The sequence below is a fragment of the Danio rerio genome, chromosome 23 (genome assembly GCF_049306965.1).
Source record: "Danio rerio strain Tuebingen ecotype United States chromosome 23, GRCz12tu, whole genome shotgun sequence".
Lineage (NCBI taxonomy): Eukaryota > Metazoa > Chordata > Actinopteri > Cypriniformes > Danionidae > Danio > Danio rerio.
The window spans coordinates 34,219,683-34,232,732 of record NC_133198.1 but is presented as its reverse complement, the minus strand read 5'-3'; the positions used below and the strand labels follow the sequence as shown (position 1 = coordinate 34,232,732).

At 37.2% G+C, this 13,050-nt stretch overlaps 1 protein-coding gene across 3 annotated transcripts in view; it reads left to right on the top strand.

Moving 5' to 3' along the window:
• Positions 1–13,050, top strand: part of phip (PHIP subunit of CUL4-Ring ligase complex) — a 74,442-nt gene that overhangs the window by 56,090 nt on the left and 5,302 nt on the right. For 2 of the 3 annotated variants that reach the window (XM_021473732.3, XM_073939199.1), the window contains 9 exons: positions 222–377; positions 8,298–8,418; positions 8,554–8,679; positions 9,406–9,478; positions 9,902–9,964; positions 10,053–10,208; positions 11,177–11,329; positions 11,435–11,628; positions 11,809–12,188. In XM_021473732.3, the coding sequence (XP_021329407.2) occupies positions 222–377; positions 8,298–8,418; positions 8,554–8,679; positions 9,406–9,478; positions 9,902–9,964; positions 10,053–10,208; positions 11,177–11,329; positions 11,435–11,628; positions 11,809–12,188 (1,422 nt within the window). The remainder of the gene's footprint in view (positions 1–221; positions 378–8,297; positions 8,419–8,553; positions 8,680–9,405; positions 9,479–9,901; positions 9,965–10,052; positions 10,209–11,176; positions 11,330–11,434; positions 11,629–11,808; positions 12,189–13,050) is intronic. The other variant, XM_021473733.3, reaches the window with a different exon arrangement.

Below are 13,050 nucleotides of genomic sequence, written 5' to 3'. Positions count from 1 at the left end.
TTTCCCATTGGATGTGGATAATTTTAGGCTTTTATTGTGCTTGTGGTGACATTTGGTCCTTGTGACATCAACAACGCAGGCGAGTTAGTGCTCATGGCAACCATCAGATTGAGAGTATCAGCTGTTCTGATGTCCAGCTGGCTTTATTTTAATAAGCAATACAGTCAGAGCTGTGATAGTGTCTGGTTTTCCTCTGTCTCATTGTCTCTGTCTGTCTGCAGTAGTATTTCCTGAGGAGCTAGGCCTCAGTATGGCTCTCACTCAGGACGAGCAGAAGGCCTTACTGTACAAGCCGCTGGACGGAGAGTGGGGCTCACGAACACGCAACCAGGAGTGTGAACGCATCATCAGGGGCATCAACCAGCTTTGCACTCTGGGTATGGTCTTATTATTTAGCATTAAGATGATATCTGTGATAATAACACTCACAATGCTGTGGTCAGAACTGTATATGAGTCCTTAATATAGTTGCATTCACACACATTTCAAATGTTCACTTATTACATTGAAAGGACTCACACAGCTATATTTTAAGGAAAGCCTTGCCATTTGGTGATCAACCTGTTTGATGTTTTGGATGGAGCTCTGTGAAACTAAGATAGTCAGGGTTTATTTGGTCCTGGAAAACCTGGAAAGGTCATGGAAAATTAACAAGGCATTTTCCAGGCCTTGAAAAGTTTTGGAAAAAACAAATAAACCCAACATGTTTTGGAAAAGTCGTGAAAATTTGTTTAACAAGTATCTGTGTACTTGAATATATTTGAGATGATAATATTGGGTAAATTTTGAAAATAATTTCGCTGGCTGTCTTTTCACAACTCGCAGTTTTAGCTTCACCTCTCTTTCACTCGCTTTCATCGTAATTCAAGAAACATTTTAAGTGTCGTGTCCAGAAACAATCTCTAATAACTACAGAGGTAAGATACTGTGGCTGCTAAAGGCTAATTTATGAGACAATATAATATCATTTAAAACACAAGCAAACATTTATAAAATATTTTCACACGGACAGCAAGATACTTTTTGAATACTATTTTGCAGATGTAAAACTAAATATAAACTACACAGATTGTCACATATTTGTTGATATGCTCTAATAATTTTGAACATACATTTTGTTTAGCATGTGTACATAGACATTACATAAAACATAGAGAATATTTACCTCAGTTTTGCAAAAGTCATGGACAAGTCCTGAAATGTTTATAGTAAAAATGTGTATGAACCCTGCATAGTATTATCTGAATATTTTTTGGGATTTATTTTAGTTGCAGTAATTAAAGAGCAGTGTTTGCTTTAGGATTTTTTTCCAGCTGTGATGGCAGGTCTTTTACACAGATCTTCTTACTATCTTTAACATTATTTAAATGATAAAAGTCGTGAGCTCAGTACTACAAGTTGAGATTGCATTAATGTAATACAAGCACGCGAGTCTCTTTGCTTGCAAACAGTTTGTTGAATAAACGTGTTTTTGAAAAATAAAATAAGCATCTTTAAAATGTCAAAATATGAAAATAACATCTATACAGTGCAATAACACTTAGAAATAATATCTTACAAATATAAAATACAACACATAAACATATATATTTTACTCTTTATTTATTTTTACTTTAATGCAGACAGTATTCCAATATTTCTGTCTTTTTTTTTTTTTTTTTTTTTTTTTTTTTTTTTTTTTTTAAACATTTATTTGTGATGATTTTCTCAAGCTTTAACAAAACATTTTGTACATTTAAAGTTGTAACTTTCCCCCCATTTTCGAACACTGCCGCCGAAATAAATTAGCAAACAAATAAAATTAAAATACAATTACAACAGGAATAAATAAAAGTATAGCAAAATTGAAAATATTGTTAATAATAGTAAATAATTAAATAAATAAAAAATAAAATAAAAATAAAAAATTATATATATATAATAATAATAATAATAGTAAATTAATAAAAATAAATAAATAAACTTAAAAAAAAAATAAATAAATCAAATAAATAATTACCTACAGTACATGTTAATACAAATCAATATTCTGTTACATTTATAGTGGTCCTTTACATACATATCAAACTAAACCATATTGGTGATCACAGTTAAACCTGTTTGCACAGATTTATTTATATAAATCAGTTAAAGGAGAGAGTCTTCCTTTTCCCAAAACATGTAATCATAGGTTGCCATGTCTCATAAAATTTTTGGACTGATCCCTTCATTAAATACTTAATTTTCTCTAATTTCAAATATAAAATCAGATCACACATCCACATTGAAGCTTTAGGTGAAGCTGCTGATTTCCACTCAAGTAGTATTCTTCTCCTTGCTAACAAAGTAGCGAAGGCGAATACATTTTTTTCCTTGTTTGTCAACAATATATTGTGTTCTGGTACCCCAAAGATAGCTAGCTCAACACTAGGTTTTATCTCTAAATTAAAGGCGTCATTTAATGTTTTAAATATTTGTGTCCAATAGTCACTCAACCTTTGACAAGCCCAGAACATATGGAAAAAGTCTGCCTTTTCACTTCTACAACGATCACACACCTCATCAATAGAAGGATATATTTTTGAGAGTCTACATTTTGTGTAGTAGGCTCGATGAATAATTTTAAATTGTATGAGATTGAGGCGTGCGCAGGAAGTGGATCCATTTACTCTACTCAGAGCCTCTTCCCATATATTATCAGGTATTTCAGTTCCAATGTCGTTTGCCCACTTTCCTCTAATTCGGTCAATTAAAGCATCATTTGGAGACATGATAATCATGTATAATGCTGCAATTTGACCTTTAAGAGCAGTAGGAGATTGTAGAATTTTATCCAGCATTGAGGCTGGTGGTAAATCAGGAAAAGTTGAGCTCTGAGCTTGGACAAAGTGTCGGACCTGGAAATAACGAAATAGATTGGAATGTGCCAATTGAAATTTTTTGGAGAGGTCACTAAAATTAGCGAAGGTGTTGTCTATATAGAAGTCACAACATCTAGCCAGGCCTGCCTTCTGCCATTGAACATATGTGAAATCTAGCTTACCGGGAGGAAACAAGTGGTTATTACATAAAGGGTTTAGCATAGAAAAATCAGTCAGTTTATGCTTCTGTCTAAACTGGGACCATATCTTGAGTGTAGAGCATACAACGGGGCTTGAGGAATAATTAGACGGAGAAAATGGTAACTTCATTGTTATTAATGAAGAAAGTGATGTAGAAATACAAGTATTTGCTTCAGCTTTACACCAATCAACCTCTGGGGTATTATACCAACTAACAATTTTTTGGAGGTTAGCGGCCCAGTAGTAACTAATAAAATTAGGAAGTGCTAAACCTCCCTGGGATCTATGTCTTTCAAGAAGCTCCTTACTGGTTCTGGGATTCTTCCCATTCCATAAGAATGATAGGATAGGTGTATTTATTTTATGGAAAAAAGCTTTTGGGAGAAAAATTGGAAGGGATTGAAATAAGTATAAGAATCGAGGTAGGATATTCATTTTTATACAGTTCACTCTGCCTGCTAAGGATAATTGTAGTGCGTCCCATCTCTGAAGATCCAATTTAATTTTACTTAATAGTGGTAAGAAATTTTTTGCATATAAACCTGAAAAACTGCGGGTAATATGGACTCCCAAATATTTAAATCCAGATTGTGAAACCCTAAATGGAAGGGATGTTACATTAATTTGTAAAGCAAGGGAATTGATTGGAAAGCATTCACTTTTAGAAAGATTTAGTTTATATCCTGAAAAACTACCAAAATCAGATAAATTTTTTACTATCTTTGGGACGTTTTCAACTGGATGTGAAATGTATAACAACAGGTCGTCTGCATATAAAGAGACCCTGTGTTCCAACCCCATTCGATCAATTCCCTGGATAGACTGCGAGGATCTAAGCATAATGGAAAGTGGTTCGATTGCTAATGCAAAAAGAAGAGGGCTTAAAGGACAGCCCTGCCTTGTTCCTCTAAATATTGGAAAAAATTGGGAACGTATTTTATTTGTAATAACAGATACTTTGGGATTAGAATATAGCAATTGGACCCAGGCTATAAATTTTGATCCAAAACCGAATTTTTTTAAAACTGTAAATAAATAGTGCCACTCCACTCTATCAAACGCCTTCTCTGCGTCCAGGGACACCACCACCTCTGGGGCCTCCCTGGACGCAGGAGAATACAGAATACCAAGAAGTCTTCTTAAATTAGTAAATGAGTGACGACCCCTTATGAAGCCTGTTTGATCTGGTGATACAATTTCTGGTATGATGGTGTCAATTCTGGAGGCCAATAATTTCGCAAGAATTTTAACATCGACATTTAGCAGTGATATTGGCCTGTAGGAGCTGCAGTCAAGTGGGTCTTTTCCTGGCTTCAGAATAAGTGTAATGAATGCTTCTGTAAGAGACCTTGGTAACTCTGAATTAATTAAAGAATTTTCAAACATTTTTAGAAGAAGTGGAGCTAATTTGGGGGCAAAAGCCTTATAAAATTCCACTGTATAGCCGTCAGGGCCAGGGCTTTTGCCGTTTTGCATACCATTAATAGAATCTAAGATTTCTTGTAGATCAATTGGTTGTTCTAGCATTTCTTTTTGATTTGGGTTAATTGTCTGGATATTCAGGTTATTAAAAAAAGATGACATACCTGATGTATCTCCAAAAAAATCTGAAGTGTATAAGTCGGTATAATATTTTTTAAAGGTATCATTAATTTCTTTAGGATCAACTGTCAGATGTTGTGAGGCATTACGAATTTGTGGGATTAACCTGGAAGCTGACTGAATTTTTATCTGGTGAGATAATAAACGGCTTGCTTTTTCCCCGTGTTCATAAAAATTCCCTTTAGTCCAAAGCAAGTTTTGTTGGGTTTTTTCGATTGACAACTGATCAAATTCTGCTTTGATTTCCACTCTCTTTTTAAGTAGTTCTTCAGTGGGTGATATAGAAAGTTGTTGATCTAATTTTTCTATTGATTCTATTAGTTGTTGTAGTTTAGCATGTTTTAATTTATTAACAGATATAGAGTAAGATATAATTTCACCTCTGATGACTACTTTAAGTGTCTCCCACAGGACTATTGGTGATGTCTCTTCTGAATCATTTGTAAGTAAAAAGTTATCTATGGCCATTGATATATGTTTGTGAAAATTTTTATCTGCTAATAGGTTAGAATTTAATCTCCAATTAGGACGTTGGGTACAGTGATGAGTAAATCGTAAATCAAGAAGCAGTGGTGCATGATCTGATATTACAATCGAAGAATACTGAGTCTTTTCCACATGGGGAAGTAATGTCTTATCTAAGAAAAAATAGTCGATTCTTGAGTATGAAGAGTGAACAGGGGAAAAATAAGAAAATTCTTTCTTTTGAGGAAATAAAAATCTCCATGGGTCCACACAACCTGTTTGAGTCATAAAGGATGATAGAGCGCAAGACATTTTTGTCTGGGATGTTGTTTTTGGATTTGAACGATCTAGTGTTGGATTAATAACACAGTTCAAATCTCCACCAAAAATCAAACGATACGAGTTTAAATCGGGTAAAGAAGAAATTATTTTGTGAACGAAGTTAACATCATCCCAATTAGGGGCATAAACACATACTAGGGCAACAGGGGTATGAAACAGAAGACCCGTCACAATAACAAAACGTCCTTGGGGGTCTGAAACAAATTTAGAAGCATGAAATTGCACCTTCTTATGAATTAGAATCGCTGTTCCTCTTGCTTTACTGTTGAACTGGGAATGAAAGATCTGACCAATCCAGGGTTTTCTAAGTCTCGTATGGTCTGCTAGCTGTAAATGCGTTTCTTGCAGAAATGCTATTTCAGTATTCAGTTTTTTAAGATGAGCAAATATACGAGCTCTTTTGTTTGGTCCGTTCAAACCTTTAACGTTCCAGCTAATAAACCGGATAGAAGACCCTCCAGTCCTATTTGTATCACTCATTGATCAACCTTTGTTTTGTAAAGAGTAAGACCCTCTCTCCAGTACATGACAAGCAGGTAAAAGGAGAAAAAAAAAAAAGAAAAAAAAAGGAAAAAGAAAAGGAGAAAAGAGAAAAAACAAACATATTTGGCAGTGATTCTCCCAACCCCACTGAACTTTACCTATATTTGCCTCAAGAACGGAGACAAATTGCAGGCCCCCACTAACCAACCCCCAGTAATCTCCCATCTAACTTATATCCGTTTCAACCTCTAGAGGGCAACCCAACATAATTAAACATTCTAAAATGTCAAAACGCCAATATAAAGGATAATGTTTTTTTTTTTCCTCAACGCAGTCACTGTTATCAGTGCATCAGTTTCTGTTTAGTTTAGAGCAAAAGCAAAAGCAAAAAAAAAAATTCAAAAGAGTCAACTCAGAAAGCTGTGATTGAGTGAAAAAGAAAACAAGGAAAAAAAAAGTGTTCTAAACATTTATACGTTGGTCGTAGAACTGTTTCGCCTCATCCGGTGTATTGAATATTAAGGTTTCTTCATTAAAAGTCACCCTCAGTCGAGCCGGGTAAAGCAATTGAAAACGTATGCCCTTCTGGTAGAGTGATTGCTTGATGCCGTTGTAAGAGGAGCGTTTCTTTGACAGGGTAGCGCTGAGATCTTGGTAGATTCTGATGATGTTCCCCTTGTATTTCATTTCGTGTCGTTTTGCCCAGCGCAGCAACCGCTCTTTTTCCTGAAATCGATGAAAACACACCAAAAATGGACGTGGTTTACGGCCGTCCGCTGGTTTTTGGCCGGGTGAACGGTGCGCTCTGTCAAGTGTTGGTGGGTTGTCGAAGACCTCCGTGCCCGTCATCTCAAGTAACATCTCAGAAACGAAAGTAACGGGGTCTTTGCCGTTTTCGCTACCTTCCGGAATGTTCACGATCCTCAAGTTAGCTCTTCGAGATCTGTTTTCCAAATCCTCAATGCGATCAAGCAGAGATGTGTTCTGAGTTTGTAAAGTTTTAATAGCATTTTCAGCTGCTGTCAGCCTCTCAAAATTCTCCCCAGCTAGGCACTCCGTCGCAGTCAGGCGGCTCTGAAATCCTTCAACCGATTCTCTTAACGCATTCACGGAGCTTTGTAAAGGCCCGATAGATTCCCGAATCAAGGCAGAGAAATCTTCCCTGATACTAACACGCTGTTTAGTTAATTCAGAAATCAACAGGTCTATGGATACGGATTCAAAAGTTTCTGACGTGACCTGTTTTTCAGCACTGGAGGCGGCGGCGGCCATGGTTGCTAACTTGCTAGCGATGCTCGTGGTAGATCTCGTTGTCGGTGGAGCTGAAGGATGAGCTTGCTTCGGCTTAGAATTACTCATATTTTGGCCGATAATGTTCTAAACAAATCAATTAACAGTAACTGGAAATATTTAGCGTTTAGCAGGTTTAATTTAATAAAGTAGATTGGGAGCCCTTCTTCCACGCACCTTACTCCTTCATTGCTATACCGGAAGTCCTGTCTTTTTTTTTTTAATACTCACAATTTACACAATTTCTGTACTCAGACCTTTGAATGAAAGTGGTTGCCAGTGCTGAACACTGACAGTGTGAACATAGCACAAATCCTTCTAAATAACAATAGCAGCACAACCAATCTATGTACTTGGAATGACTGTTAAAATGATTTTCCACTGGTTGAACAATGCAGACATAGAGAGCCAATGTAACTTAATTCTGCTTTAAACAGCTTAAGAATTAAAGGTGCTGTTATAACATACAGCCGGTTTTTGTGCTTTGTTGTCGACACTGATGCAGTTGTTGTTAGTTATACTGTAGTTCTTTACATAAAAACTGAAGGCACTTTTCCACTGCATGGTACAGCACGGTTGGTTTTGCTAAGGCTCATTTGGGGGCATCCTAGAATCTGGACTTTATAGTACCTCAGGTGAAGTTTTAAGCTAGCCAAACCATTACCAAAACTTAATGCATATACACTGCTGATCACTGATTGTTCTGAGAGAATTGTCACTAACAGCATCATTGGATTTGTGGCATGAAACACCAAACCTGTTATATTTAGTAGGCAGCCACTGCTGTTTAGTTGATTTGCATGACTAAACCTTGTGAAATGGCAGCATTGAGGTCAATAGAAGAGGTCTAGATGTTCCTCTTGTTGCTTGTGAGAAGTAAATCCAGCTGGTTGGATGGTATGACCCGGACTGATGTCACATAAGGAAAGGTGCCACTACTATAGTGGTAATCCCATCCACTGTAAGAGGTGCTAAACTGAAGTGGAAATGCAAACCGAGCTGAGTTGTGGCGAACTGTCACAAAAGCCGTCTCTGAATCTAAATCCACTATAACAGGTTCTTTCTGTCTTCCAGATGTGGCGAAACCATTTGAGCTGCCCGTGGATTTGCAGGCATATCCAACATACTGCACGGTGGTCGCTTACGTCACAGATCTGAGCACTATACGACAAAGACTAGAGAATCGTTTCTATAGGTCAGTGCAAACAAAAAGACAATCAAAGGCCTACATGAACTCTGGATATATTTCTAAAATTCACTTGTATTTGTAATATAGATGGTAGTGAATTTATATGTGCATTTGTTTTTTTTCCTGGTGATGTTTTCTCAGGCGAATGTCATCGTTGATGTGGGAGGTTCGCTACATCGAACACAATGCTCAAACCTTCAATGAACCTGGCGCGTTCATTGTCAGAACTGCCAAATTCGTATCGGACCTCATGCTACAATTTATCAAGTAAGTCAATCATACATGAAAATCACAAGGAAAGTGAAGCAGTAGTACTGAATTGGGATGAGTGGTATTGTATATTAAATATGGGCCATTGTTATTTTATTTAATTGGTGTCATCTGTATTGCAATATCCAATTAAGCTATGCCAATATTTGTGTATTATACGTTTATACTACGTTTGCTATTTTTTATAGCTGAATTCAAGTTACAATAAAAACACGCTGTTAAATTTAATAGTAAGCAAATCTCAAAATAAATATATTATAATACTCACTACTTTTTAAAGCATTTAAGTTGTTTGATTTTAGTTGTTTTTCTAAAGTTCTGTAGTATTTACTTTTTATTAGTATAGTATTTATTATTTTAAAAGTATATATGGTAACACTTTATTTTGATGGTCCATTTGAGTATTAGTAGACTGTCTGTTTAATATCTGTTGATACTGCTGCTAAACAGACATTTATCTGACTATAAGAAACTTTGCAAGTAGAGGTCAACTTAAACTAACCCTAACCTCAACCCCCAACCACAACCTAACAGTCTACTCATAATCTAAAGAGAATTAATCGGCATGTAGATGCAATGTAACTTAAAGTCAACAAACTTATCAAAATAAAGTGAAGTGTGACCATATATATATATTCTAATATCTGCCATTTATTAAAAAAATGTATCTATTCATCATATAATTTATCATTTTGTCTGTCTGTCTTTGTATTTCTCTTTCAGGGACCAAAGTTGTACAGATATTATTCCACTATATAACAGTATGAAGAAAACCGCTTTCTCAGACTCAAGTGATGTAAGTGCCATTGAAACTCACATAAACCACTTGTATGTGAATGAGATTTTATATATTATTTAGCACTTCTAACGAGTTCTTTTACAGCCATGCAAGTACTGGGCATTCATAAACATAAATATGTATTTACATGTAAAAGGTAGTCACCATCATTAAGCCATCACAGGTGACTTTTTCAGTTGGACATTAGTGAAGATGTTTTAAGAGAAGTTGTGGTTCTTGGTGATTCATATGTTGCAAGTTAATGGCTACTTGCACTTTAAGGGTCAAAAAATACAAATAAAAAACATACAGAAAACCGTTCACGAAAATACCTCCTGACTCCTGATGATACACAAAGGTTTGGTGAAATGCAAGAAACTAAAATCATGACTAAGCTGCAAGTTTTCATTTTTGTTTGTTTTTTTCTCTCCCCCAACTTAGGATGAAGATGAAGATGAAGACGAAGAGCATGAGGCTCCTTGTACATCTAACCGCAATAAGAAGGTAAAATATTAAGTTTCCTTATAGTTGCTTCTATGCATTATGCATACACATAATGGCTTACTCAACTAATGTTGTATTGGTGTTTCAGAGGCAGCAGCAGCAGCCCATGTTGAGAAGTCTGCGCAGTAAACCCTCGTCAGACCCTCAGGCCTGGAAGGAGCGCTGTAGAGAACTGCTGGAGCTCATCTTTCAGTGTGAAGATTCAGAGCCCTTCAGACAACCTGTGGATCTGGATGAGTATCCGGTAACACTCAGATGCGCACACACTATTGTAAATTATAGCTTTAGCATCAGACGGGGAATTAAGAGGGAAACTATAGTCAGTAATTATTATTATTTATGTTTTATTACAGTTTTAGTCACTGTTTCAGATCGCCTGATGACTGTTAGATATTCAGTATGGAACTTTTGGGTTTTCTAGAGTTTAGTAGATAAAACAGCTTCTTGCAGAAAAATATTGTAGCCGGAGTTTCAATTTATGGATGAGACACTGACAGATATAAATTAGACCCCAGTATGAACACTTATTATAGGCTCACTAAAACAACAACACAGTTGGTTTCAGGATGTTCTCTGTGATTTATATATATTAGTTAGGTAGGTATTATGTTAAATTAATATGTTAGATAGTAATATCGGAAAATAATTAGATGTTATGTGAAATAAATAAATGTTCATTCATCATTCAGTTTCTTTTCGGCTTAGTCCCTTTATTATTCTGGGGTCGATACAGCGGGATGAACAACCAACTTATCCAGCATATGTTTTACACAGCAGGATGCCCTTCTACCTGCAACACAACACTAAGAAACATCCATAAACACTCATTCACTCACATACACTGTGGACAATTTAGCTTACCCAATTCACCTATACCACGTCTTTGGACTTGTGGGGGAAACTGAAGCACATGGAGAAAACCCACGCAAACACGGGAAGAACATGCAAACTCCATTCACGCGACATTCTTGCTGTGGATGAAAAACCTATATATTTTTTTTTTAATTATGTCAAGTCCTGATCATATTTCACAATATTATTGTTGCAACCAAGCAGAAGAAACCCTAAACCTCTGAATGGCAATGCAAAATAAATTAATTAAACAATGCTTATGTGTTAGTGCTGGAAAAAAAGATAAAAATACTGATTAGGAATAAGACTTGCAGTGCACTGCCTGCTTATATGCCCTGCTCATACTAATACCTCTTTCAGGACTACTTGGATATTGTGGACACTCCCATGGACTTTGGGACAGTCTTGAACCGCCTGTTAGCAGGAGAGTATGACACTCCCATGGATCTCTGTAAAGATGTCCGTCTCATCTTCAGCAACTCCAAAGCCTACACGCCCAGCAAAAAGTCCAGGGTATGAGATCACGTCCAGTTAATTCCCTACAGTATTAATAACACTTTGGCCATCATCACAGCAGTTAAGTTCATGAAATACATGCGGGTTGTTTTGTGTATGCAGATCTACAGCATGAGCCTGCGATTGTCTGCTCTGTTTGAAGAGCACATCAGTTCAATCCTGACTGATTTCAAAGCTGCCCAAAGTTTGCACAGTGAACGCCTCACCCGACAGCGACTGCACACCGATCGCCTGACCAGACAGTCTGTGAAAAAGAGGAGGAGGAGGAGCTCTTCACATTCAAGCTCCGCCTCTAGGTACAGACAGCATCTGATTGGTCATTTCAGAATATGATGTGCTGGTTTCAGTTTTTAAACTTCTGGTGTTTTTACATGAAAGAGGATTTAAATTTCCAACTTTCTGTCTAACTACAATCCTATCACAAATATCATTGATTTATCATTGGCATTAATAAAACTAAGATGCCTTTTTTACAGTCCAGAAAGGAAGAGGCGAGTCTCCTCTCGTGCTCCTCCTCGATTGGACAGTGCAGCTCCACCCACACCTGCTGGACCGTCCCGAGCTCCTTCTTTACGCCAAACACATCCACAGATCAACGGCAAGGCTGAGACTCCCGTTGTACCTGGTCGGACTCGCAGCTCGGCCCGTTTTGGAAGCCCCATCACAGACGTGGCTCCTGCACAATCGGCTCCTCCACCTCTAGTAGAGTCCTCCTCCTCCAGAGTCCTGCGCACACAGAACCCCCACTCCACTGCGGTCTCTAGAGAAAATGAGAGCTCCGCTGTTCCTCCCAGCAATGGAGGAGGAGCCAGAGAGTCCCGCAGGAAACTGAGGACACCTGTCAAACTCACACCAGGTCGGTCAATGCTTCTGTCTGTTCTCAAAATCTGGTGTTTTTATGTGCTCCTTTTTTAAATAGTTCTTTCTGAAATTCTTAGTTATCTTCATTTTGGTAGCTGAACTGCAGAACTTACTTTTTCAACAGACTTGTTTTTAAAAGTTAGCATTGCCAGTTCTAAATCACATTGTCAGGTACTGTCATTTAAACAGGAAAAAAGCATTAAAAATGATTAAATATGTCATGTAAAAACCCTCTTAAAAACTGTTGTCCTTAAAGGATTTTATCTTTTGAAGTCCGAATCTAAATTCCATGGATATGAACAAGTGCCAAGGGTCTGATTTCTTAAGAACACACTCACCAGCCACTTTATTAGGTACACCTTAGTAGTGCTAGGTTGGACCCCCTTTTGCCGTCAAAACTGCCTTAATCCTTCGTGGCAGAGATTCAGCAAGGTACTGGACATATTCCTCTGATTTTGGTCCATACTGACATGATAGCATTGACGTGATCGAGAAAATTGAGAAATCAAGATTCATCAGACCAGGCTTCTCTCTTCTGTTTAGAATTTTTTTTTACAGTTTTCTAATTGTCCAATTTTGGTGGGCCTGTGCGAATTGTAGCCTCAGTTTCCTATTCTTAGCTGACAAGATTGACACCCGGTGTGGTCTTCTGCTGCTGTAGCCCTTCTGTCTCAAGGTTGGACGTGTTGTGCATTCAGAGATGCTCTTCTGCATACCTCGGTTGTAACGAGTGCTTATTTGAGTTACTGTTGCCTTTCTATCAGCTCGAACCAGTCAGGCCATTCTCCTCTGACCTCTGGGATCAACAAGCCATTTGCATCCACAGAACTGCCGCTCACTGGATATTTTCTCTTTTT